Source organism: Monodon monoceros, unplaced genomic scaffold, assembly GCF_005190385.1.
Source record: "Monodon monoceros isolate NGI ecotype Baffin Bay Population unplaced genomic scaffold, NGI_Narwhal_1 Super_Scaffold_15, whole genome shotgun sequence".
NCBI lineage: Eukaryota > Metazoa > Chordata > Mammalia > Artiodactyla > Monodontidae > Monodon > Monodon monoceros.
The window spans coordinates 41078293-41105913 of record NW_021703771.1 but is presented as its reverse complement, the minus strand read 5'-3'; the positions used below and the strand labels follow the sequence as shown (position 1 = coordinate 41105913).

The 27621-nt window shown below is 36.3% G+C and overlaps 1 protein-coding gene across 4 annotated transcripts in view; it reads left to right on the top strand.

The window, feature by feature from the left end:
* REV3L (REV3 like, DNA directed polymerase zeta catalytic subunit) overlaps positions 1 to 27621 on the top strand; it is a 186191-nt gene that overhangs the window by 41250 nt on the left and 117320 nt on the right. For all 4 annotated transcript variants that reach the window (XM_029223582.1, XM_029223584.1, XM_029223581.1 and 1 more), the window contains 3 exons: positions 16153 to 16342; positions 21372 to 21446; positions 25147 to 25307. In XM_029223582.1, the coding sequence (XP_029079415.1) occupies positions 16153 to 16342; positions 21372 to 21446; positions 25147 to 25307 (426 nt within the window). The remainder of the gene's footprint in view (positions 1 to 16152; positions 16343 to 21371; positions 21447 to 25146; positions 25308 to 27621) is intronic.

The window sequence follows — 27621 nt, the reverse complement described above, 5'->3', positions numbered from 1 at the left end:
AAACGAAATTGAGTTATTTGTAGTGAGGTGGATGGACCTAGAGTCTGTCATACAGAGTGAAGTAAGTCAGAAAGAGAAAATCCAATACTGTATGCTAACACATATATATGGAATCTAAAAAAAAAAAATGGTTCTGAAGAACCTAGGGGCAGGACAGGAATAAAGACGCAGATGTAGAGAATGGACTAGAGGACACGGGGAGGGGGAGGGGTAAGCTGGGATGAAGTGATAGAGTGGCATGGACTTACACATACTACCAAATGTAAAATAGATAGCTAGTGGGAAGCAGCCGCATAGCACCAGGAGTTCAGCTTTGTGCTTTATGACCACCTTAGAGGGGTGGGATAGGGAGGGTGCATGGGAGATGCAAGAGGGAGGGGATATGGGGATATATGTATATGTATAGCTGATTCACTTTGTTATAAAGCAGAATCTAACCATTGTAAAACAATTATACTCCAATAAAGATGAAAAAAAAATACAGTGTAGTAGTTCAGTTTTGTTGTCATTCAGTTTTTATTGTCTGAAAAAAAACTTTCTTACATTGACAGCTCTTTCTTGATCCTTAATTTCTTTATCTGTTTTGGTAATGATCAGTTTAAATGGAACATCTCTATAATTTGACAAAATATCTTAATGTGATTCAGGATTCAGTGCATCATTATATGGAGATAAAGATGTATAAGTGGTTTTAGTGGCTAATGTTTGTATTTCTCATTTTATTCATAATTTATTTCTGTGGTGCAAATCCACTAATTCATTTTAATGAATGCATTGACTCTAATGGTATATTAAAAATTAAGTCTTCTCATTAGAGACCTCTAAAGAAAACAATGAGTATGGATAGGTTAAAAAATATATATAATAACACAATATTGTAAATCAACTATACTTCAATTATATATATAATTATATATAATAGCTTTATTTAGATGTAGTTCACATACCATACAGTTTACCTATTTAAAGTGTACAATTCAGTGTTTTTGAGTATATTCACAGAGTTGTGTAACTGTAACCATCACCGCAATCAGTTTTAGAACATTTCTGTCGCTCTAAAAAGAAACACCATATCCAGTAGCAGTCACTACTCACTCCACCCAGCACCATCAGTCCTTAAAACCTCTAGTAACCTTTCTGTTCCTGTAAATTTATGTATTTTAGACATTTCATGTAAACGGAATCATACAATATGTGATTTTTTGTGTGTTTGGCTTCTTTAACTTAGTATAAGGTTTTTAAGATTCATCCATATTGTAGCATTTATCAGTTCATTCGTTTTTATGAATAAATATTCCATTGTATAGATGCCACACTATATCCATTCATCAATTGATGAACACTTGGGTTATTACTACCTTTTGGCTGTTACGAATAATGCTGCTGTGAGCATTTATGTGCAGGTTTTTGTGTGGATGTGTATTTTCATTTATCTTGGGCATGTGTATAGGAGTGGAATTGCTGGTCATATGATAACTGTGTTTAACCTTTTGAAGAACTGCCAGTCTACTTTCCAAACCAACCACAGCATTTAACATTTCCACCAGCAGTGTATGAGGTTTCCATTTTCTCCATAACACTTGTTATTGTCTGACTTATTGATTATAGCCATCCTAGTGGGTGTAAAGTCTTATTTAATTGTGGTTTTGATTTGCATTTCACTGATGGCTACTGATGTTGAGCATCTTTTATGTACTTATTAGCCATTTTTATGTTTTCTTGTAGGAATGTCTATTCAGATCCTTTGCCCATTTAAAAACTGGGTTATTTGTCTTTTTTCTTGTTAAGCTGTAAGAGTGTTTATTCTAGTTACAAGTCCCTTATAAAATATGATTTCAAAATACTTTCTTTTATTTCTTAAGTTGTTTTTTTACTTTCTTTTAGGTAGGTAAACTTTTAAGGTCCTTGATTGTTTAGCTACCATAAAGTATGGTTGAGCAACTTACTAAATTTGCATAATTTAATTATTTGTAACATTTCACTTATGTGCCTTTGAAAGAAAATTCAGGCATTTATATACAAATTTGACTGGACGGTTTAAGTTTATTTTGATTAGCTATTAATATTGCTTTAAATCATCTGAGTTGAATTTTCAAATTGTAATCAGATTATTAATTTTACTGCAAGACCTTGGATTACTTAAACTTTTAGTCAAAATACCACAAAGATTAATATGTGTGACCATTCTGGCTAAAACGTCGGAAACTAAAACAACATTTGTTTTTCAAGTCAGAATTTTATTTTTAGCAAAGGTTAATAAGCGCTAGTTTTTTAAATGAAATTTAGTCTGAGAGGTACACATTTTCTTGGAGATTCTAGCTTGAAACCACTATTAACAGTTTAATTTTTTAAGGCTAAAAGTTTGATGGTATACCATGGTGTGTGAAATAGTATCCAAACTGAGGCTCACAATCACAGTGGAAGTAAAGGTAATTACTCATTTCCTTTCTATAATAATAATTGCAAACTAAATTACATATGAACTTTGGGCACGTCATTTCATCAGTTTTTTGACATGTTAATCATAAAAGAATTTGTATGTTATATTTTGCTGTTGGTTATTTTACTGCTGTTTAATATGGAAAGGCGGTCCTTAATTCAGTCCCTTCTAGCCCCTTGCAAATAGGGGGAGATAGGAGGACATTATATCTTCATTAGCATTTGAAAAGCAATATTTATAGGGAGAAAAAATAAAAGCAGGCAAATTTTCTAGTAGACTCAATTATTGAAAGCCCTCTTAGGAGTTACCCAGTATGAAAAAAATCCTGTTGTTTCAGTTTTCTAACCATAAATTCTCAATTCTCTAACATCAACTTTGGAGGTTCTACAGTTCAATTCAGTTGTGACACTAACTACCTGAAGTTTGTGCAGACCCCACAGGGTAGGGGATCAGTCTCATAAGATTGTCCCCACTGTCCCCAGCCACAAATGGGATCCCCAGGCCACCTGCACTTCTGTTCATCCAACTACAGATTAGTTGGGTGAGCTAATCCCACAACCCCTCTCTCAGCTCCCTTTCAGTTTCAATAAATTGCTATAACTTACAGAATTCAGGAAAGTGCTATACTTAATACAGTTTATTTAAAAGGATACAAATGAGCAGCCTGATGAAGAGATACATAGGGCAAGTTTCAGAAGGCTCCTGAGCACAGATGCCTCTGTCTCCATGGAGCTGAGATGGCATCATTAATCAGGAAACTCCCCAAAGCCTCATTGTTCAAGAGTTTTTATTGAAGTTTCCTTACAGAGGCATGATTGATTAAGTCATTGACTATTGGTGATTGAACCTGAAGATGAGATGGGGGAAATGGTGTTGAAAGTTGCAACCCTCTGATGATATGGTTGATTCCTGGGTAACCAGCCCCCATTCTGAAGCTATCCAAAGACCCCACCAAGAGTCACCTTATTAGCATAAACTCAGGTATGGTCAAAAGGGGTTCATTATGAATAACAAAAGATACTCCTGTCACTCAGGAAATAACCAGCGGTTATAGGAGCTCTGTATCAGGAATAAGGCACAAAGATCAAATATATACATATTTTAAAAATTATACCACACATGCTTATCTAACATATATCAAACACCCGCTGTATTTCAGGCTCTCTGCTAGACATTAAGAACAGGAAGAATAAGAAGGCATTATGTGTGTGTTGAAGGAACTCACACTGTAGGTGTGAAGACAGAGACAGTGAAGTTGTGTCTTACAGGAGGTTAGGGTCTGAAGCTAAAGGTAAAAGATTAAAACCTCATAGGGAGAATTTCTCCAACAGTCTTTTAAATTGTATGAAATCTATCACTACCTTTCAATGAGTCCAACAGCTTAGTTTTCCTCAGTTTTGACAGTAATCATGGTCTCCTCAGTTGAGCTCTAGTTAAGATAGTTGGTCTGTGATCAGGGCCATGTTTTATGAACACTATTATTAACTGTATCTTTTAAACGATAGGATCATACTTAGTTGCCTCTCTCAATAAGAGCTGCTTCCACTGTTAGAGGCATGTAGGAACTGAGAGACTAAGGAACAGCAGATTTATATATCTCATAGTGCTGGGGGATAAATTTATTGACTGGACATACTGATACCATTTAATTGTGTTCTCATATTATTCATTTGGTCTCCTCCTCTGTGTCTCTTTCCATCTCCCTCCATCCCTTCCTACCCAGTAAATAAGACGCTTACATGATGTGATTCCACTGTGCATAAGCATATGTGTAACATAATAAGTGCCATAATAGATTTATACAGTTGCTGTGAGGACATAAATGAGAAAACAAGTTTTAAACTTACTTTTGTAGGTAAAGGAAGATGTTCATAGTTGAATTAGCAAGTGAGCTCGTGCTTCAAGAATGAGATGCAGTTAGTTTTCCATCCAAATACTAATCATACACTTTATTTTCTTCAAAAAATTCTCTTTAAAAAGGTACTCTTTATGTCAGTCTCTTTCCTATTTTCTCAGTGATTCTTCTGGTTATAGAGTATGTTAATTAATTCAAGGGAATGTACTGAGCACATCTGAGACATGGCTGAGGCAAAGGAGTCTAATCTCCAGAGTTTCTTTGGCTTGTGGTAATTCTGTAACTTCTTCTTATTTTGCATAGTACCCCAAATTGTACTGGTGAATGTAAAAGTGGGAAAATTGGTCTTCCCCATTGAGTAGAGAACTACAGATCAAGATATAATGTGCCCTTTGGCCACCTACACAGTTATGTTATAGTTTAACATCTGCTATTTTGCTCTTTGTTTTCTCTGTGTATAAAAGCAGGAAGCTTTTTTGTTGCTCTGCTCCTCAATTACAACCTTATTTTATGCTGAATAGATATTTTCTAGTATACTATTTTAATTCTGTTATTGTTGCTTGTGTATATTTAAGTTATTTTCCTTGTGGTGCCATGGCGATTACAGTTGACATCTTAATTTAAAACAGTCTAGTTTGGATTAATCTCAATTTAATTTTAATATATAAAAACTTTGCTCTAGTGTAACACCATTTATACAGATTACATCTTTATACATTATAAGCCCATCAGCACAATTTTTTTTTTTTTTTTGCGGTACGCAGGCCTCTCACTGTTGTGGCCTCTCCCGTTGCGGAGCACAGGCTCTGGACGTGCAGACTCAGCAGCCATGGCTCACGGGCCCAGCCGCTCTGCGGCATGTGGGATCTTCCTGGACCGGGGCACGAACCCGTGTCCCCTGCATCGGCAGGCGGACTCTCAACCACTGCACCACTAGGGAAGTCCAGCACAATTTTATAATAATTATTTTATGCACCTATCCTTTAAATGAGTTAGGAGAAGAAAAGAATTACAAATATACATTTTTATTATCTTTTGTATTTACTTATATAGCTACCTTTACTCCTGCTCTTTATTGCTTAGTGTGGATTTAAGATACTGTCTGTTGTTCTTTCATTTCAGCCTGAAATGAAATACCCTTTAGTATTTCTTGTAGGGCAGGTCTGCTAGTGACGAATTCTCTCAGTTTTCATTTATCTAGATATGTTTTAATTTCTTTTTTCCCACCTCACCTAGCTCTCCTTCACTTTTGAAGGGTACTTTGCTAGGTATAGAATTCTTGGATGCCAGTCTTTTTCTTTTATCCTTTGACCATGTCATCCTACTGCCCACTGGTCTCCATGGTTTCTAATGAGAAGTCAGCTCTTAATCTTCTTGAGGAAACTTTGTATCTGAGAACTGTTCTGTTTTGTTTTTGCTGCTTTCATGATTCTCTTTCTGTCTTTTGACAGTTTGGCTATGAAACATCTAGATGTGGATCTCTTCAACTTTGTCCTACTCGGAGTTTATTGAACTTTTTAGGTATACATACTAATGTTTTCCATCAAATTTGGGAAGTTTTTTGTCATAATTTTTTCAAATATTCTTTCCACTCCTTTCTCTCTCTCCTCTCCTTCGGAAACTCACATTGTGTTTATGTTGGTATACTTGATGGAGACCCACAGACCTCTGAGGCTCTGTTCATTTTCCTTTACTCTTTTTGTTCCTCGGATTGGGGAGAATCTTAACTGACCTGTCTGAAGTTCACTGGTTCTTCTGCCAGTTCAAATGTGCTGTTTACCCCCTCTAGTAAATTTTTGATTTCTGTTATTGCTCTTTTCAACTTGAAAATGTCTGTTTGAATCTTCTTATTATTGTTTTAATTTCACTGGGTGGAAATATCCTTTTCATATTTAAATGCCAGCTTTCTATTTGATTCTTTTTTATAATTTCTGTCTCTTCATTTATATTCTCCATTAGGTAAAATATGACTGTCAAACTCCTTTAACTCTTTAGACATAATTTGCTTTATTTCTTTGAAATATTTATAATAGCTGGTTTAAGGTTTTGTCTAGTAAGACCAACATCTGGGCTTCTTCAGAGACAGTTTCTGTTGACTTTTTTTCCTATGTATGGGCCATACTTCCCTATTTCTTTGTATGTCATAATTTTTTTGTTGGAAACTAGACATTTTAAATACAATAAAATAAATTGTCACATTTTAAATAACGTGACAGTTAAGAAAATCATATTTCTTCCTACTCCCAGGATTTGTTTTGCTCTGTTATTGGTGTTGCTGCTTGTTTCTCTAGTGATTTTCCTGGGCTAATTCTGTTCAGTCTTTGTTCTTTGAAGTCTGCTCAGCTAACTCAGTGATCAGTTACTGATTAGCCAGAGATTTCTTTAAATGACTTAACCAATAGGTCTCTATTCAGCTTTTGCTGAGGGGCTTTGTTTGTGTGCATATGTTGAAGCAGAGCTTCAAGGTCAACCAGAAGTGAAAGATTAGGGCCTTCTCAGGTCTTCCTGCACATTCACACAGCTCCTCACATGTGCCTAGCCTTCTAAATTCCCAGGACTATTGCAGAGCTTTTCAAAGCCCCTTATGGACATTTAATTCCTCGGTTTTTTCTTTTAAGTATCTTGGTCAGCCTCTTATTAGCTGCAACTAGTAAAAATCGCTCAGGCAACTGCAGTGTTAAACAGTTGTTGATGACTATTTTCAACAAATATGCTGCAGATAGGACTATACACATAGAATGAGCTCTTGAGTCTTATCAAACAAAGACAAGCCCTGAGAATAGAGTATTTTAGCAAGCTGCAAGGCACATCAAATAGTAACAGTTTTCTGAGGCTTTGGGAGAACTTCAAATCTATTCTGGTCTCTCCAGTATCTGCTTGGCTTTGGGGTTTCACAGCTACCATATTTGCAATATTTTGGTTTTCAAGGCTGATCTGGAGCTGGGGATGAGAGATTGAATTCGGTCAAGTTAAGACACTAGAAAGCTTGCTCTTCTTGCTAAGAGTCAACTGGTTTTCTTGAATAAACATTCCTTAGATTGTCACAAGCCTTTAAATTAATGTCAAAGCTAAAAATAAAGTTGATTTTGACAGTATTTTGCAGTATTCTTTTTTTTTTTCGGTATGCGGGCCTCTCACTGTTGTGGCCTCTCCCGTTGCGGAGCACAGGCTCCAGACGCGCAGGCTCAGTGGCCATGGCTCACGGGCCCAGCCGCTCTGCGGCATGTGGGATCTTCCTGGACCGGGGCACGAACCCGTGTCCCCTGCATCGGCAAGCGGACTCTCAACCACTGCGCCACCAGGGAAGCCCTGCAGTATTCTTAAAAAAAATTTTTTTCTTGAAGTATAGTTGATGTACAATATTATATGTTACAGGTGTACAGTATAGTGGTTTATAATTTTTAAATGTACTCCATTTATAGTTATTATAAAATATTGGCTATATTCCCTGTGTTGTAAAATATATCCTTGTAGCTTATTTTATACATAATAGTTTGTATCTCTTAATCCTCTACCCCTATATTGCCCCTCATCCCTTCCCTCTCCCTACTGGTAGCTACTAGTTTGTTCTCTATATCTGTGAGTCTTTCTTTTTTGTTGTATTCACTAGTTTGTTGTATTTTTTTAGATTCCACATATAAGTGATCATCATAAAATATTTGTCTTTCTCTGTTTGACTTATTTCACTTAGCATAATACCCTCCAAGTCCATCCCTGTTGTTGCAAATGGCAAAGTTTCTTTCTTTTTTATGGCTGAGTGGTATTCCGTGTGTGTGTGTATGCATATTGCACAGCTTCTTTATCCATTCATCTGTTGATGAACACTTAGGATGCTTCTGTATCTTGACAATTATAAATAATGCTGCTCTGAACACTGGGGTGCATATAGCTTTTTGTATCAGTGTTTTCATTTTCTTTGGATATATACCCAGGAGTGGAATTGCTGGGTCATATGGTAGTTCTGTTTTCAGTTTTTTTGAGAAACTTCCATACTGTTTTCCACAGTGGCTGCACCAATTTACATTTCCACCAACTGTGTATGAGGTTTTCCTTTTCTCCACATCCTCACCAACATTTGTTATTTGTGTTCTTTTTATGATAGCCATTCTGACAGGTGTGAATGATTAGCAGTGTTGAGCTAAAAGATGCAGTGTTGAGCATCTTTTCATGTGCCTGTTGGCCGTCTGCACTTCCTCTTTGGAAAAATGTCTGTTCAGGTCTTCTGCCCATTTTTAAATTGGGTTGTTTGTGTTTTTGATGTTGAGTTGTATGAGCTATTTATGTATTTTGGACATTAACCCCTTATCTGTCATATCATTTGCAAATATTTTCTCCCATTGAGTAGGTTGTCTTTTCCTTTGACAGTATTTGCCAGTATTCTTGTTGCTTTTATGGAGGAGCTGGTTTTCCAAGGTCCTTCCTCTGCCAGTCTGGAAGTGCCTTTTCCCATTCTTGTATATTTTTATCAGCATTCTGCTTCCAGTCTCTGACCCAGCCTCTCATTGCTTGCCTTTCTCTTATACATTTCTATTGGACCTTTGGAACTCTGGTTCCACGGCTAACATAGTTACATTCTCAATTATTCACTATTACCTCCCTTTCTTGCCAGGCAGCCCTTTCAGGGGCTGATTCTCTCACATCCCACATAAATCAAAATCCTCTATTCCTCCCTTAAATATTAGTATTCCTCAAGTTTCTGGCTTACACCCCTTCTCTTGTCTATTTTCCCTGAACGTTCTTACTCAGTTGTTGCTCATACTCTCAAATCTGTTTTCTTCTCTAGCCCAGATCTCTGTCTTAAGCTCCTCATCTGTATCTAATTTTGCTTAACATAAATCTTCATTTGGAATTTCTACAGACATGTAAAATTCCTCAAGTTCAAAACAGAAATCAACCTATTCTTCTTTCTCAGTTTTCTTTGAATGACATTCCCATTTGTCTAGTTGCCTAAACCAAAAATGTGGGTCATTTTTTATTCTTTCTCCTTTACCCTACCTTCAAATTACAGTAAGTTACCTTTCAGTTCTGTGCCCTAAGTCTTTCGATTTAGGTTTTCTTTATCTCTACTGACATCTCCTGCCTGAATTATTCCAACAGCCTCCAAAACAGATCTTCCCATTATAGTTCTGTCCCCAGCTTCTCCACAATGTGTCCAGAAGGGAACTTTATAAAATGCAAATCCAAATAGGTCACAGAGTCCACACAGACACACATACACACACACACACACACACACACACACTTTGCCCTTCTCTCCATTGCATTCCTTGCTCCATCCTAATTGCCTTTTTCCTATTTCCAGACCATGTCATGTTCTTGTTTGCTTTCAGGTATCTGTACATACTGCAGTATTCTTTCTCACTTTGCTCTTTTATTGCTTCCTCAGGGAAGCCTTCTTATATTCTCACAAACTGAGTTAGATACTTCTGGATATAGAATTACCATACTGTAATGGCCTATTTACTCATCTTTATCTCCAAGTAGAATGTCAAGTCCATGAGATCCAGGGCTGTGATTATGAGCAGCCTGTGGCCTAGCACCGAACATTGGGCTTCCACAAATTATTTGATGAATAGAGAATTTATGCCTACATGTATGAACAACAGAACCAACCATGTTCAGCACTGAGAATACAAAGATATATTAGGCAGACATATAAATAAAATAGGCCTTTGAAACATCTGGTGTCTGAGGGATATAGCTGTTAGTAATGTAGGATTAGTAACTTAAAGCCAATGATTCTAAATAAAGTCCTGTATACCTTAGTTGAAGAAATAAAATGGCATGAATGTATGTGAGACCCCAAAGCATTATTTATGAATTAAAGGAGAAAATGAAGAGAAACTATTCAACAGGAAGTTATATACATATGCCCTTTATAAAGTTAGTGTTTATACTTAGTTTTTGTTTTATTTTGTTTTTAATTTCTAGGTCATTGAGAAGTAGGTGACTTCTTCCTTCCTGCCTTTCTTTTACACAAATTGTATAATATTTAGAAAATATATATAAGCAACAACAAAAAAATGAAATCACCCATTATCTGATTTAATGTATTATATATAGTTTCATAACTGAATTAAATCTGAACATCACCAGAAATAGATATGTCATAAACATCTTATGCTAGGAAATATACGTCAATACCACCTATTGCTGAGGTTAGCAGACTTTTTCTCTATAGGGCCACATAGTACATTTTTGAAGCTTTGAGGGGCTAGAAGGTCTCTGTCACAGCTATTCAACTCTTCCTGTAGCAAAAGCAGCCATAGACCCTTCCAAATGGGTGTATTCCAATAAAACTTGATTTACAAAAACAAGTAGCAAGCAGGATTTGGTATGAGAGCCATAGATTTGTTCTGAGATACAGATATGCCATAATTACTTAATCTTGGGGAAGTTTATTATCTTCAGTTTTTTACTATTATTAGTTATACTCTCTTAGCATCTTAATATCTAAATCTGTATGTACATTCTTAATATTGTCCTTAGCATAAATTCTGAAAAAATGTAATTTCTAGGGCTAAGAGTACATCTTTAAGACTTTTCTTTTTTAAACGAGAATAGGTGAGATAACATTTGCTTTCAAACTGTGACTATGAGGAGTTTTGCTTAACTCATTTTGTGGGTTTTGTGGGCATGGAAAAAGAAAGACTGGAGGGAAACGTTGAGTTAACGATAGTAATATAAAACTTAAAAAGAGATGTTCCTTGAAGAAAATATGAAAAATTTCATAAGTACAGATATTCCTGTTCACATAGCCAAGTTTGTTTGTTTGTTTGATAGCTCTGTAGAGTTTTGTTTAAAATCTTGTGTCGATTGAGATTTGGGAGATGGGGTTTGCAAATTACAAAATGAGCGTTTCTTATTCAGTCTCTTAAGATACTCTTAGGTCAGCATGATTTTGATTGTGATTACCAATCAGCTTGTTTTATTTAAAAAAGAAAAAAGAAGACACCATTAAATTTTCCTGTTCTGGTTGACAAGGAAGTCTAATCAGATCAGGGTTTGGCAAATTACTATCCATGGACAAAATCCCTCCTGTTGCCTGTTTTTTTTTTTTTTTTTTTTTTGTTGTTGTTGTTCTTTTGCGGCATGCGGGCCTCTCAATGTTGTGGCCTCTCCTGTTGCGGAGCACAGGCTCCAGACGCGCAAGCTCAGCGGCCATGGCTCATGGGCCTAGTCGCTCCGCGCCATGTGGGATCTTCCCGGACCGGGGCACAAACCCGTGTCCCCTGCATCGGCAGGCGGACTGTCAACCACTGCACCACAAGGGAAGCCCCCTGTTGCCTGTTTTTGTAAGTGAAGTTTTATTGGAACACAGCCATGCCCATTCACTTAAGTACTGTCTATGATTGCTTTTAGAGTACAACAACAGAGTTAAGTAGTTGTCAGAGACAGTATAGTCCAGAAAGCCTAAAGTATTTACTATCTGCCACTTTACAAAAGAAAATTTGTAGACCCCAGAATTAGAGGAATGGCACGTGTTAGTCTTTCTGTTTATTGAAAATGGATCCACAAAAACAAAATAATTTTGCTACAGACTAACAAGGTTTTAGAAGCAGAATTTATTCAGAGCCCAAATCTGGGCACTTAAAATGTAGAAGAACACGTGAGAAAACAATATAAGAAATGTTGGAATACAGAGGACTTTATGTGTAGTGTAATTCTAAGTTATGTGAAAGATTAGATTTAGAGCACGCAAGTACTGGCTGTTACAGAGGCACCTACCTTAGTTATAAAAGCCCTTCTTACACACAGTTGGAAAACAGCCAATTCCACAAAGTTTTGCTGTAGTGTCTTTAAAAGCGAGCAGTTATACTGTGACAAGTTCCGTGGCACTTTTCGTGAAACAACCTTGTTGCAGTTTCTGAATGAGACGACATCAGTCAAATTGGAAAATTCACTCTTAAAAATTTTTTGAAACCTGTGTACATAGGCTTATTCCCCCAATGACAGTCTTTATCCCTACTCTATTTGTTACCTTAATTCAGTTTCACATGACAATAATAGGGGGCATTCAGAAAGTAGGGATATTTTCTTTCTTTGGATCCACTTTACCTGGAAATAGCTAATATCCAGGATCCCAAATCATTTAGTAAGGTTTTGAAACAGCATAGCTTTTATTAATTTTATAAAAAGTTTCTTAAAAGAATCCTGTGTGTGGAACTCTTTGGAGTATAGTAGAAAAGCCTCTAGGCTGAAGTCAAGCGTTCCTCTTCACTAGGCCGCTAAATAGATGTTGAAAAAACCTGAATCCGTAACCAGCTACGTGGACTTTTATGAGAGAGAAGCCACTAATTTAATGCTTACAAGCACTGATTTTAGGGTGTTTTCTCACAGCCGAAAATAATCCTGAGTGAGGGGGGTCAGGGTAGACTGGTTTTTCTCTGAGGGACTTTACATCTGTATGTCTCCACATATTTGTGTGGGATAGAGCTGATGGAGGGGAAAAAAATAAAAGTGGTCTGTATCTTGTCAAGATAAAGCGACGCTCTGACAGAACCACAAATTTTATAATGATAAAAGACAAGAAATTGACTGTTGTTCATTTTTACACATTTTCTTTGTTTAACTTTTGAGTTTCCTTTTTTTTTATCTTGTTTCTCATAATTTCTGTGACACATATTCTGTATTAGAGCTGTTATGGTTCTGCCAAGAATTCCTTAGGCTGTGGTTTTTCTTCAGGAGATTGTTCTTGAGTAAGGGTGGTGAGTAAAGCACTGAGCTATCCCTACTGCTGGAGAACTACACGGAGGTGCATCTGTGTTGATTTAGTGACTACAGCTTTGCATGGGACGTTGGGTCATTCAGGGTAGGAAAGTGCAATAAGCTGGAGATCCTTTATGTTCTTCTGTAACCCTGATGGTGGTGCCTTAGTTGTATCAGAGTCCCTCTGTTTTCATAGATTTGTTTTTTCAGATATTCTAGGCTTTCACACCATTCCTTCTCCTTAAGCACCTATTCTGTTTTGCTGGTGGTTCGTTCAATAAATATCTGTTAAATATATATTAATGTGTTTTGTGCTGGATCCTGGGGATATTACTATCATTCAGACACAACACCAGCTCCCAAGAATTTGCAGTCAAATGAGAGAGAGAGCCCAGTAAGAAAACAGGTGTTTACAGTACAAAAGTAAGAACTGAGGAATTAAGGATTAAGGAAGCCAATATTTACTTTCTTAAAAACATTGAACCAGAATGGTTAAATGGAAAGAGCATTGGTTTTAGATTTTGTTGATCTGCTTTTAAATCCTGATTCAATTACTTAATAGGTATGTGACTTTGGGAAAGTTAACCTTTGTGATACTTGCAAAGTTGTTCTAAGTTTTAGAAATAAATATATATAAAGCACTTAGTCCAGTGCCTGCTGAATAAATGATTTCTGCTTTTTTTTCTAAATCATACACCGTAAATTATTGTTCCAAAGCCTATAAATAGAAAGATCATTTCTCTGGCCCCTACTTCATAGGCGATGTGAAAAGAGGATATGGTAAAAATTTTTATGAACTTTGTGAACATCCTGCCTATAAGGAAACTATTAGAAATCAGATTTTATTATTATTTCTTATAAAGCTTACCCAGATTTACATTATTAAGATATGGACTGTAAAACTTATATCTTAAGAACTTACAATATTGCTTGTGAAATATGCTAGTAATTTTGTAACCACCGGTCTTATATTTTATTTGTCAACTTAAAAAGAGGATACTTTTCTGTCTCCCTACCTCCCTCACCCCATAGTTTAGCATGCCAGTTACTTTTTTTCTTTTTTTTTTGCGGTACGCGGTCCTCTCACTGTTGTGGCCTCTCCCGTTGCGGAGCACAGGCTCCGGACGCACAGGCTCAGCGGCCATGGCTCACGGGCCCAGCCGCTCCGCGGCATGTGGGATCCTCCCGGACCGGGGCACAAACCCGTGTCCCCTGCATCGGCAGGCGGACTCTCAACCACTGCGCCACCAGGGAAGCCCGCCAGTTACTTTTAACCAAATTGTGGTTTATATCCAGAAGTGTAATGGTTATAACCTTTTTTCATGAGATGTTTAGAAAGCATTCAAATAGATCATCAGTAAATTGATAAAATATCAATATATTTTCTTAAGACTTGTTCATCATTACAATTTGAATTTTTTCTATTTGAAGAATTGAAAGCTGCAATATTTAGGAAGTAGTATCATGCATATTTAGAAATAAAAGAGAATGGTTAAAGGATTTGCTTTTAACTGAAAATATTTTTTTCATTCCTTTGAAATTAAGTAACATAAAATTAGAAATTAAAATTTGTCTAACAGCAACACAATTTGTAATTTTTCAAAAACATCAAAGTTGGTAGCTCAAATGAGAATACTGTATTCGGGAGGGCATAGGTCTTATTCCATTATGTGACTTTTCCAGTTTTGCTATACTTTATGTAATAACTATTCCAGATTTATTTGTTAATTCTGTTATAGCTGTACCTTAAAAATAAGACAAGCTGATGTTATTCTCTGTAAAAAGTGTAAATACAAGTATCAACAGAACATAGAACTATTTTCTATGTATTTTACATAAATCACCCTAAATTATAAATAGGATAGTGATCAAACAAATACTTTTCTACCAAAAGAAAAAGCCAGTGGAACACAGTGGGATAAGAGGTGGGAGAGAAGCCCTAGGATTGTGTTGGCAGGGCAGTAGTAAGTGACAGCATGAGAAGAATGCATGTGTTCTTCCATCACTGCTGTTCTCCTCTCTGTTTGAATTAGACAAATAGCATGTGCCCAAGGGGAACGAGGGACAATGTTCAGAGGAAAGGAACCACTTTTATACAGCCCTGCCAGATTCATGAGAATAATGATGCATCTGCTTTTTGTTGCTGCTGTTGTTACTTAACCTTGTCGTGGATACATTACTTTTTCGGTAGCACTTATTTTGTGGGTTCTTACTCATATTATTTTCTCTATCATGGCTATACGGGATTGTCTGTTGGCAAATCAGCACCATTTACCCCTTCTGCACCTTGCCTGATGTAATGGCTTCCTGGAAAGTGTGCATGCTGTTTTTTTTTCCCTCTTTGTGTCTCCCCTGTCCCACTCCATCAAATGTGCAATTTAAATATCCAGAAGTCCATTACAGACAGTTGATTTGTAGGGGTTTTCTTTTGATTTTTTTTTGTCTGTTTTGATTTTTTTTCCCTAATAGCAAAATTTCATTTTTACCCTTCCCAAACCACGCCCCCCCACCCCATAGCAAAACTCCACACACTGGATGCCAAGACAGACACATTCATTGATTTATTTAGTAAACTTTCAGTGAGCTTTTGTAAGCTTCATAACACTGTGTTAAGTGGTATTATAGGGCAAGGGTCCCCAACCGCTGGGCTCTGGACCAGTTACCAGTCAGTGGAACCGGGCCGCATAGCAGGAGGTGAGTGGCAGGCAAGCAAGCAAAGCTTAATCTGCTGCTCCCCATCGCTCGAATTACTGCCTGAAACGTCCCCCCCTCCCCAATTCCGTGGAAAAATTGTCTTCCATGAAACTGGTCCCTGGTGCCAAAAAGATTGGGGGCCACTGTTATAGGGCAATTCAGTGAAGTACATAAAAGTAGTTAGATTGTGAGGGTGAAATATTCAAACGTATTTGCACCAAAACTACTATTTAAATCAAACTATAATGCTTATATTTATAAAATGCTTCTAAATGTTCTGTTGTAAAATGTAGTCAATACAGGTGGCTTTAACTATGGGTTAGTTTCTTCAACCCTTCCCTCAGATAAGCTGTGTTGTCCTTAGACCATTTAAATGACTTGTATTCTGAGCTTTGTAATGTTAAGGTTTTAAAATGCATCTCAAGTCTAAACTTTACAATGTGTTACATTTTAGGTCAGAAGACATGTCTTCATCTACATGGCATCTTTCCTTACCTCTATGTGCCATATGATGGTTATGGACAGCAGCCAGAAAGCTATCTTTCTCAGATGGCATTCAGTATCGACAGAGCACTTAATGTGGCTTTAGGCAATCCATCTTCCACTGCTCAGCACGTGTTCAAAGTGTCATTAGTATCAGGAATGTAAGTATATGATAACATCTTTTAAAATTTCTATTTGTATTTATATTACTGTTCTAGTTAAAAGAAAACATATCCAATTCAAATATACTCTGTTCATTTTTCTTTTATTTCTAATCTAATGGAACCAGGGTGAATTTCTTACTGTAACTTTTTAAAGTCCATTTTTATTGCAATGAAAGATAGATGGTTAACAGTAATTTTTGTTTTAACTTTTTCCATTTCTCTGCTTCCTAGAACTGTAGAAATTTATGTAATTTATTCATCAAGTATTTATTGAGCACCTTTTATATTGGTGAACAAAACAAAGGTCCCTGCCCCCATGGAGGTTACATTCTAGTAATGGAAAACAGAAAGTAACCAACAGATAGAACATGAAATAAATTTATTTATTACATGATAATTAATGCTATAGAACAAAATATGTAGAACAGGTAAGAAGGATCAGTAGTATGGGGTGGGGAAGTAGTCTGGTGGCAGTTTTATATAGGGTAATCAGGGAAGGTGTCATTGACACAGTAAATGACATTTGAGCAAAGACTTGAAGGTGAGGGGGTGGGAACAAAATGGAGGCCAGGTGTCTGGAGTGGAGGGAAAGGAGAGTGGACGAAATGAGGTTAGAGAGATATGAGAGAATGGAGATCATGTTGGCCAGTGGGTCGCCAAAATCACTTTTACCTGGTTTGACAGCCATGAGAATGCACCTCTCAGATCTCCAAATACAAAGAGCATAATTGAACAATGGTCCCAGCTACTGCACTAAAATCCATTTATCATCCTGTGTAAACTGAAGCTGCTTTCCATAGGCTACTCCCAGCCATTGGCTAAGCAGAGCAAGGCTACTAAGGCAGGCCTGTTTCTGGGAGACACTTGGGAACTCTGGGACAGCCTTTCTGAACTTTCACTAGAATCACACTGCAATAAAAGACACTTCCACTCATCTTCCCTCTGTCCCTCTCTCCTTCACTTAGATCAGACCTGTATCTAAGTCTTGTGGCTGTCCCACCCTCTCCTGAGTTTATCCTCATATTCTCTCACAGGTGTTTCCACTAACAAATTTCTTGCACATTTTGACATCTACTTCTTGGAGGACTCAGACTAACACACTTGAGAATTTAGTCAGAATATATTCTTTGGTCTCACCCCACATCTAATGAATCAGATACTCTGGTGGTGGGACCCAGAAATTTGTGAGCCTTTCTGCTGATGCTGATGCATACTCAAGTTTGAGAAACCACCGCAGTAGGCTCTTCTATTTTACTCTGAGCTATTGCATGATTTTGAGCAGCCAGGATCTAACTTAAACTTGAAAGGGTTCCTTTAGCAACTGTGGGAAGAATAGATCATAGGGGCATGAGAGTTGAAACAGGGAGAACATTAGGACTTTTGTTTCATTAATCTGGGTGAGAAAATATGGTGGCTTGAACTAGGGTAGTAGCAGGGGAGTAGTGAGAAGTGGTCAGCTTCTAGATCTATTCTGAGGGTTGAGTCCCCAAGATTTGCTGTCTGATTGGATGAAGTTTGTGAGAGGAGTCAGGTATGACTACAAAGTTTTGAGTCTGTGCAGATAGAGCAGGCTGGCGGGAAAGATTTAGAGCTCGTACTGGAACATATGAGTTGAATACATCTGTATGAAATCCATCTTAAATTTGTCTACTTCTTCCACCTTAATCCAGGTTTTCTTCTGGACCACCACAGTATCCTTTTAATTGAATTTCCTTCTTCTGTTCTTATCTCACTCCAGAGCTGCAGAAGTACCTGTCTTGTAATGTAAATTGGATCCTTTTAAAATCATTTAAAATCCTTGAGTGGCTTCATATTGTTTGTACATTAAAATTTAAGTTTCTGACCCCTGCCTGCCTCTGTAACTTTGTTCACTGTGTTCCACTCAGAAACACTGGTCTTCTTTCAGTTCCTCTGATGTGCTGAGCTCTTTCCCACCTTTGTACATGCAGTTTCCTTTCCTTGAGTGCTCTACTACCTCTCCAGTCCTTCAAATCCTTCACCTCTCCAGAGAAGTTTTCTCTGACTTCCCTCCTTAAAATAGGTTGTTGTTATTATTATTCTGTATCTTAGCCCATTCTTTGTTTTCTTTAGTACTTTACTATAGTTTGCAGTTATTTTAATTTTTTATTAGTTCTTATGTGTTTCTCCCACCAGCCTGTAAGTTCCATGAGAAAAAGGACCATGTTTGTCTGTCCATCATTATATCCCTTGCACCTTGTATGGTGTTGGGCACTTAGTAAACAAGGCTCAATAACTATTTGTTTGAATAAATGAATGAGGTAAAAGTTCACACCCATCCTATGATAGCAACAATTAGGTTAAAGATAATCATCAGCTTTATATTCTAATTTTTTTATGTTTAATGATTCCTCGGAATTTTCCTATACATATTCTCATTTCAAAGTTGAATCTCCAAACAGCCTAGTGGAATGAATAATGAGTCACCAGTCTTTCTATATGTTTGGTGGGCATTTGTTAAAAGCATAGCCATATTTTTAAGAGTTAGTTGAGTTACAAATCTAGAGACCTGGAAGCAAAAGATGAGCTGTTCAGTCTAATTTATGGCTGACATTCTCTTTTTTCTCCCATTCTAATGTTTTCTATGTTTTTTTCTTATATAGGTCCCCTTTTCCCTTACCATGCATTGTAGCTTCTATGATTCCTTTACTCCTTCAGTATTGCCTACTTCTTTAAGTAAGCAAGTTGCATCTAGCTATGAAATTAAAACTTGAACAAATTTAATTCCAGTCTTCCTAGACTGTGTACTATACTGAAGCTGGGTTAAGAGAGAGGACCATGACCTTAGGCTCATTTCAGGGGTTCCTTGTCACTTAGCTATCATGATTCTAGAAAATATTCTATGAAAAGATTCTTAATCCATCTAAATTAATTAACTGAGAGTTTTTTTTCACTATCTGTGCTCATTTTTCTTCTCATTGTTATATTAAAAAACTAACTCCAATTATCAGATACAATTTTTAAAATATAAACATATCTACTCTCGAACTCTGCTCCATTCTACTTTGTTTCTCCCAGAGAGTCTCCCTGTGGAGAAATTCTTTTGGCAAAATCAACTAAAGTCAACAGCAGAAAGTAAGAATTGCAGGTTAAATTATACAGAGACTTTCTTGGCTAGAAGAAGCAGAAAACTGAATTTATAGAATTTCCAGGCTGTATTTTGGGGCAATAGTTAACAAAAGCAGAATCCTAGATTTACAAAGAATTGTAGGGATTTGATAGTCTTGTATTCAGTTTTTGAAATTTATAAGATTCTAATTGTAAAATCCTAAAAATTTTTAGCAAAAACAAAGCAAAGATAATGTGGACCACACCAGTGCAGATTTAATTCTCTTTTTTTTCCATTTATCTGGCTAAAGGTATAACTCCTATCTTTAGACAGAGAGCTATATTTATGTATATGAAAAATACCAAAGCAGGAGGAATAAAGAATTGAATTTTGCTGGTGAGAGAGAATGAGATCATTCATATAATGTGTGTTTCACCCCTTCCTTCATGGCAAAAAAATGGGGTGAGCAGCATCAAACTAGACAGGAAAGGGTAAGTGTTATTTAAAAAAAGAAAAAATGGTAAAGGGTAGGGGATAGGGAGTGATGGTCAGAGTAGACCTTTCTGAGGAGGTGAGTTTAAGCAGAGACCTGAATGAAGACTGAAAGTAAGCCATACAAAGGTTCAGGGCAGAACTTTCCAGGCAGAGGGAATGGCAGATTACTTGAGAGTGGATCGAGTTAGAAGGGGCTGAAATGTTTAGAATGGCTGGAGGAAAAAGGAAGAGTGGGTGTGAGATAAGATTGGAGTGAGTGGTAAGGATGAGACAAAGAATGTTTTAGACCTTTTTTTTTTTAAATAGAAATTGCTTTACAGCAATCGTACAGATGGTTCTGACCTAAAGGCTTGAAATAGTTTATATAAAAAAAAAGTTGTTTAAATATACCTCAAATAATGACTCTGTTGCCAACTTACTCCTGTATTTGAGGTCTGCTACACTGTCAGACATGACAGAGAGAAATGGTGTCCTAATGAGGGTAAGCTCTATCTAGTGCCCATCATAAGGGGAAAATATTTTTTTTAATGAAAAGAAATTGAGTTTATCCACCTAAAGATTTAACCAACCACTATTTACAGACAAACTCTAGGCAAATACTTTTTATTATTTTGTCTATAAATTCAGACCTATTTATATATAGTTTCTAATTACATCACCTTTGAAAATGGTAGTCTGTATATCAGAGTTTCAGATCCTCCTGAAATGATATAACATGATAGCCCAACTTATTCCTTCTTGCATTGAGGACTTGTTTCTCTCCCTGTCACATAGATTTTCGCTTCTCCCTTTCCCCCCTCTAGCTGATACCCTGAGAAGAACCGAGCCTCAACATAAACAGCGTCCTTAGTAAAGCTGTCGTCTTTTCAATCTCTTAAGTTCCTGTCTACACCGTTTTCACAAGTTTCCTTTGATTTGAGTGTGTTTTATACACACATACACATATGTACATATGTATAACAGGTAAATTGTCTCTGCTTAGTGAACTTGTAAAATTAATAACAGAGACACATAAGGAAAGTGATACAAATTCTGTCAATTAAAGGACTTTGTTGATGAACAGCTTTAGTTTTTGACAGAAAAAATGGGAAATGGGAAAAGGTATCGGGAAGGTCTCTGTTCTTCTCATACATGGTCTGAGTAAAGAGCCACTTTTTAATAGAGCCATGATGACTGAAATTAAGGTATAAATAGTTTGCTGCTCCTTTTTGTCCCTAGTTTTTTTTTAAGTGGTATTTTTAAACTTTTTTAAAAGAAGTAACAAGATTTTATAATGTCATATGTTAACCTTGTGGTAGGTTTAATCGAAAAGTCTTGGAGGTTCTTTTGTTTTGTTGGGGGGCGGTTGGTAATATTCAATGTAAGTAAGACTGAATTCGGCCAGCTGAGTCCATTTAGGACAATAAGTTGCATTATTTCATCTCTGATGAAAATAAATTGAAATGTCTTTTTCTTTTATTTCAGGCCTTTTTATGGTTATCATGAGAAGGAAAGACACTTTATGAAGATCTATCTTTACAACCCTGCAATGGTGAAAAGGTACAAAGATAAATGAAATAAAAAATGAATAACTATCACTTAAGCAATTTAATAATAAAAAGAAAAATCTAGAAGCAAGGCCTGTATAGTTTGTAGCATTATTAAAGAAAGAGACCATAATATGTACATATATGTGTAAAGAGAGAGAGTCATAGCTTGGACTCTAGGAAGGATATTTTAAGGGTAAGGGACCTTGTTTTACACCCAACTGCTTCTTTTCTGTCTTAGAGAGTTTGTAGAAGTATATAAAGAGAGATGATTGGCTGCCTTGTATAATAATTCTAGTGCCCTGCTAGCCAGACCAAATGTTCAATACCAAGAGAAATTCGTTCTTCAGTTTCAAACCAAGGAGAAATATGTGAGAGTGAGGCCAGAGTGGGAGAGCTTTCTACTGTGAACTTAACCACTTTTCAGTACTTAAAAGATTTTTCTGATGAGATAGGTGATGTTATTAACATTTTTTTCCATATTGTTTAATGAAATGTATCACCATTTAGAAGATTTATATAACTTAGTGGATCTATATTTTCCAAATGACCAGTGCATGATGTTAGAAAATTATGCATGGGTAAAAATACTCCAAGTGTTAGGTAGACCAATAAGTTTTAATATAACAGAGTACAAAAAGTTCATTGATTTGGTTTCAAATTCCACATTATTGCTGACCTTTAAGAAACTACCACTCCATTGCATTTCCATGTAGTAGAAACAAAGATCAACGTTTACCTGAAAAGGCTATTCAGTTACTCTTCCTTTTTCCAATTATTTATCTGTGTAAGGCTGGATTTTCTTCATATGCTTCAACCAAACAATATATCAGAACAGACTGAGCTGAAGCAGTTGTGAGAATCCAGTTGTCTTCTATTAAAACAGAGGTTTGCAAAGATTAAAACAATTCCTCTTTTCCCACTAAATTGTTTTTGTTTTGGAAAATATAGGATTTTTTAATATATAAAACACTGTTATTTATGTTAACATATAATGGGTTTATTGTGGTTATTTTAAAATTAGTAAATAAGTTTCTTAAAATTTTCTGTTTTAACCTGATTTGGTAAGTGTCAAATCAAACAAAAGCTCTTTGACGCTGTCAATAAATTTTAAGAATGAAAAGGGGTCCTGGGGCCAAAAGTTTGAGAACCATCAAAATAAAGCTCTCTTAATTTTCTATCAAAGATTCTTAAAATCTATTCACAGCCATTCTGTCATTCTCACTGCCTATTACAGTGGAAGAGATTTACCCCCTTACCTCCAAAGCTCATATTCTACCCTCTTTGACCTTTGCTTCCATCTATCAGTTATCCCCATCTCCCTTTCTACACCATTTAAATATTAATAAGACTCTGTTAATTTTACACATACACACATTCATACTCAAAGACATTCATACTTACAGCTATTCTCCCAGAAGATTTTTTTTTGGCCTGTGTTGGGTCTTCGTTGCTGTGTGTGGGCTTTTCTCTAGTTGTAGCGAGTGGGGGCTACTCTTACTTGCAGTGCACGGGCTTCTCATTGCGGTGGCTTCTCTTGTCGCAGAGCATGAGCTCTAGGCGCGCAGGCTTCAGTAGTTGTGGCACACAGGCTCAGTAGTTGTGGCTCGCAGGCTCTAGAGCGCAGGCTCAGTAGTTGTGACACATGGGCTTAGTTGCTCCACAACATGAGGGATCTTCCCGGACCAGGGATCAAACCCGTGTCCCCTGCATTGGCAGGCGGATTCTCAACCACCGCGCCACCAGGGAAGTCCCCTCCCACAAGAATTTATCTATACTTTGTGGGTTCAGTGTCTTACCTCCCATTCACTCTTTAACTTACTCCAATATAGGCTCTACTTCAACCATTTCACTCAAATTGCCTTCATTAGTGACCTCAGTGTTGTCAAACCCAATTAACACCTCTTTGTCCTTACCTTTTGACCACTTGTCAGTGCTTAGGTACCTTAAAATAAGGCTGCTTTGATGTAAACCTTTTCTGGTTTTCCTCATACCTTTCTAGTCATTCATATTTACAACATTTTGTTGATTCCTCTTTTAACATTGTGGTTGTTTCTTGGACTTTTGTCTTAGGCATTGATTTTTTTTCTCTCTATATGTTCCCTTCACTTTACAGTCTTATATACTCCCATTTTTTAAAATCTTTATGCATTTGGCTTCCAAATATATATCAGTAGCTTGAATTTTCCTCCAGAGCTCCTGACCAGTATATCAAATCATCTATCTACTGGATAAATAGAAAAGCACTATAGTTAAGAGTGAGGGGTCAAGTCAGAGAAAATTTGGGTTGAATTTTAGCACTTCCACCTTTTATTTGTGTGATTTTGGACAACATTTTGATCTAAGACCCAATTTCTCTGTTTATAAAATGGAGATAGTAGTACCATAGGTTTGTAGTAAGAATTACTTGAGATTAAGGATTTAGAGCACCCAACACAGTGTCCAGTACATAGTGCCCCAAAATATGTTTGCTTCCTCTACTCTGTTAACAAAATTATCCTTATCCTCATCCTTATTATCATTTCTAATATTTTTATAGAAATCTCCCTGAATACTCCAGTATACCTAAACTCCAGTATGTCTAAAACTGAGTTTGTCTTTATTTCCTCTCCAAATGAAATCCCCAAACAAACCTGTTTTCTTCCAGTAATGCAGCACCTCCAACTAGCTGCTTAACCAAGATATCTAGGCATTATCCTCAACTCATATTGTCTCACCCTCCATATCTAGTTAGTCATCAAGTCCTGACCATTTTATTCCTTATATGTCTCCTGAATCAACACAGTTTCATGATCCTTGTTGAAGCCACCATCATCTTAGTTTTTCTACAGTAATCTCTCACTCTCTGTCTCTAGTGTTCTGCATTCTCTAGCTAACCTGGTCATTTCATTTTCCTGCTCTTCACAGGGAAATTCCACCACCTTTTCAGATGTCTTTAATAGGCTCTGCATGATCTGACTTCTCATTACCTCTCTACCCTCCCCCCCCCACCATAGCCTCTGTCTCTAAGCCTCACTCAGTGGTTTCAGTCCTTGAATAAACCACATTTTCTTGTGACCCTTCACATGTGCAATTTTATTCGCATGAAATACTCTTCTCCTCTCTGAGAAAAAGTATTTCCAGTTCATTGTTTAGTCTCCTGCTTTAGAGACTTCTCTTCAAGAAGGCTTTGCAGAAGCTACAGTCTGGTTAATATCCCTTCTAGATGTTTCATATACTTCCCCTGCATAGCACTTGCACTATTTATAATTGCCTATTATTTGTATTCCCCATCATGAAGGAAAAATAACTCAGAGAATAAAAATATCAAAAGTGGTAACATCTCTGTGTGGTTGATTGAGTCATATGTCCTTTTTTAGAATTTTTGTATAATCTTTTCAAAATTTTTCTGGACTTTTTAAAAAAGCTAATATTTTAAAAATCGTTTTGACATTTTAGGTTTTTCTGTATAGTTAGCATTAAATTAGTTTTAGAAGTCAAAATATTCTTCATTCAAGGCATTTTTTGTCATTTTCTTTCAGAGCATGCAGCTTACTTTAAAACTTGATTTTAAACTTTCAATTTCCAACAAAATACAAATTTCCAGTGTAACTGAAATCAAAATTTTGTGTGCTAGTATAATGTGTTTTATTCTCTATATTTGTATAATCACCGTTTCACTTAACATTTTAGGAAACATAATTTTATGATATAACTTTTTTTTTCTAATTTAGGATATGTGAACTTTTGCAAAGTGGAGCCATAATGAATAAATTTTATCAGCCTCATGAAGCGCATATTCCCTACCTCCTACAGCTCTTCATTGACTACAATCTGTATGGAATGAATTTAATAAATCTGGCTGCTGTCAAGTTCCGAAAAGCAAGGAGGAAAAGTAAGGTTAATTTTGCAAGTTCAAATTAAAGCTTTTGAAACAAGTATTATGTAATTTATGATTTATAAAATAATATATATTTAGAAAATAAATGCTGAGTGGATAAGGAATAAAAAGAAATATGCAAAAATGTCTTACAGTTTATCAAGAAAAGAATCTCAAAATAAATTTTCTTGGTAATAGCTTTATTGAGATATAATTCACATGCCTTACAATTCACTCATTTAAAATGGACACCTCTGTGGTTTTTAATATATTCACAGAGCTGTGCATCCATCACCACAATCAAATTTAGAACATTTTCAACACCTCTAAAGGAAATCTTTATCAATCACCCCCAGTCCTCCCTTAGCAACCATGAATCTTCTTTCTGTCTCTCTGTTTGCCCATTCTGCACATCTCATATAAATGGAATCATATGTTTATTTGTTTTCACTTAGCCTAATGTTTTCATGGTTCATCCATGTTGTAGCATATATCAGTATTTCATTCCTTTTTATGGCCAGGTAATATTCTGCTATGAATATGCTACATCGTTTATTGATTCATCAATTGACGGATGTTTGGGTTTCCTCCTTTTGGCTATTATGAACAGTGCTGCTGTGAACATTCATGTACAAGTATTCGTTTAGCCATATGTTTTCATTTCTCTTGGGCATATACCTAGGAATAGAATTTCTGGTTAAAATGCTGTAACATCTTTTGCATTGTATTGTTGGATTCCTTCTCCTCTACTTAAAACAAAGTGAAACCAACATTTTTCCTCCAACCCTGCTGTCCTTTATGTTATAATTATTTTCTTCGTTTTCACTGACAAACTTTTAAAACCAAAAGTTAGCTTTTTTTTCTCTTGTTGTTTACCAGCTATTCTTTTTTGGTTTAACCCCTTGGGTCTCTTCTACCATACCCAAACTGTGCTCTGAAAAGTAACCAGGGAGGACTTTTTCCCCCTGAATGGTGGGTTAGGTTATTGGGATCCACCCTCCTACTAAAACCAATTTAATAACTAGGTAAGATTTTTTTTTTTAATCTATCACAGAGATTATAAACAATAAAGAAGTACTGGCCAAAAGAGGAAATAGAATGCTGAAAACAGCCTTTGCCCTGAGGGGTTTGCTAATCCTGGCTGCCTCCATTGAGACAGCCTTACTAGGTGAGGGAGCCAGAAACAACTCAGGGCCTGCTGGACAGGTTGGAACCCTCCAGAATAAGGTAGGGTTTCAAAGAGATATACCCAAACTAGGAAGTGGAACAACTTTGAGACATTTCAGTTTGAATCTCTTGGGACTAAAAGAGATTCCCAAATCTAGAACTTCATCTTAGGTGGTGGAATCATTGGATATCCATATGCCAGAAAATAAAAATAAAAGAGACCAGACATATACTTCATACCTTGTATAAAAATTAACTCAAAATGGATCATAGACTTAAATGTAAAATGTAAATCTATCAGACTTCTAGAAGAAAACAATGAGAAAATCTCCTGACAAGTTGATTTTGTCAAAGTTAAAAACTTTTTCTCTGTAAAAAATAATATTAAGAGAATAAAAAGTCACAGACTGGGAGAGGATATTTTCAAATTACATATCTGATAAAGTACTTATATCTTGAATATATAAAGAATTCCTAAAACTCAACAAAAGCAAACAACCCCATTAAAAATGGTCAAAAGACCTGAACACACACTTCAGCAAAGAAGAAGATATAAGGATGGCAAACAGGAATAGATGATTCTCAACAGTATATATCATTAGGGAAATGCATTTTAAAACCACAAAGAGCAACCATTACACACCTATTAGAATGGTTAAAATCCAAAAAAAACTAGCAATAAACAAATGCTGGTAAGGATGGGAGCAGCATCAACTCTCATTCATTGCTTGTGGGAAGGCAAAATGGTGTAGTCACTTTGGAAGACAGTTTGGCAGTTTCTTGTAATGTTAAATATAGACTTAACATATGACCCAGCAGTTACACTCCTGTATGTTTACCAAGTGATTTAAAACTCATGTCCACCTAAAAACCTGTATGCAAATGTATATAGCAACTTTATTTCATACTTGCTAAAAATCTAAAGTAACCAAGATGTCCACTCAGTGGGGCAATGGATAAACTGTTATATACCAATACAGTGGAATGCTATTTATCAGTAAAACACATCAAGCTCTTGATTCATACAATGTCTATGAATCTTTTATGCATTTTACTAAGTGAAAGAAGCCAGACCCAAAAGACTACAAGTTGTTTGATTTTATTCATACAACATTCTGGTAAAGGCAAAACTATAGAAATGTAAAACATATTAGTGGTTGCC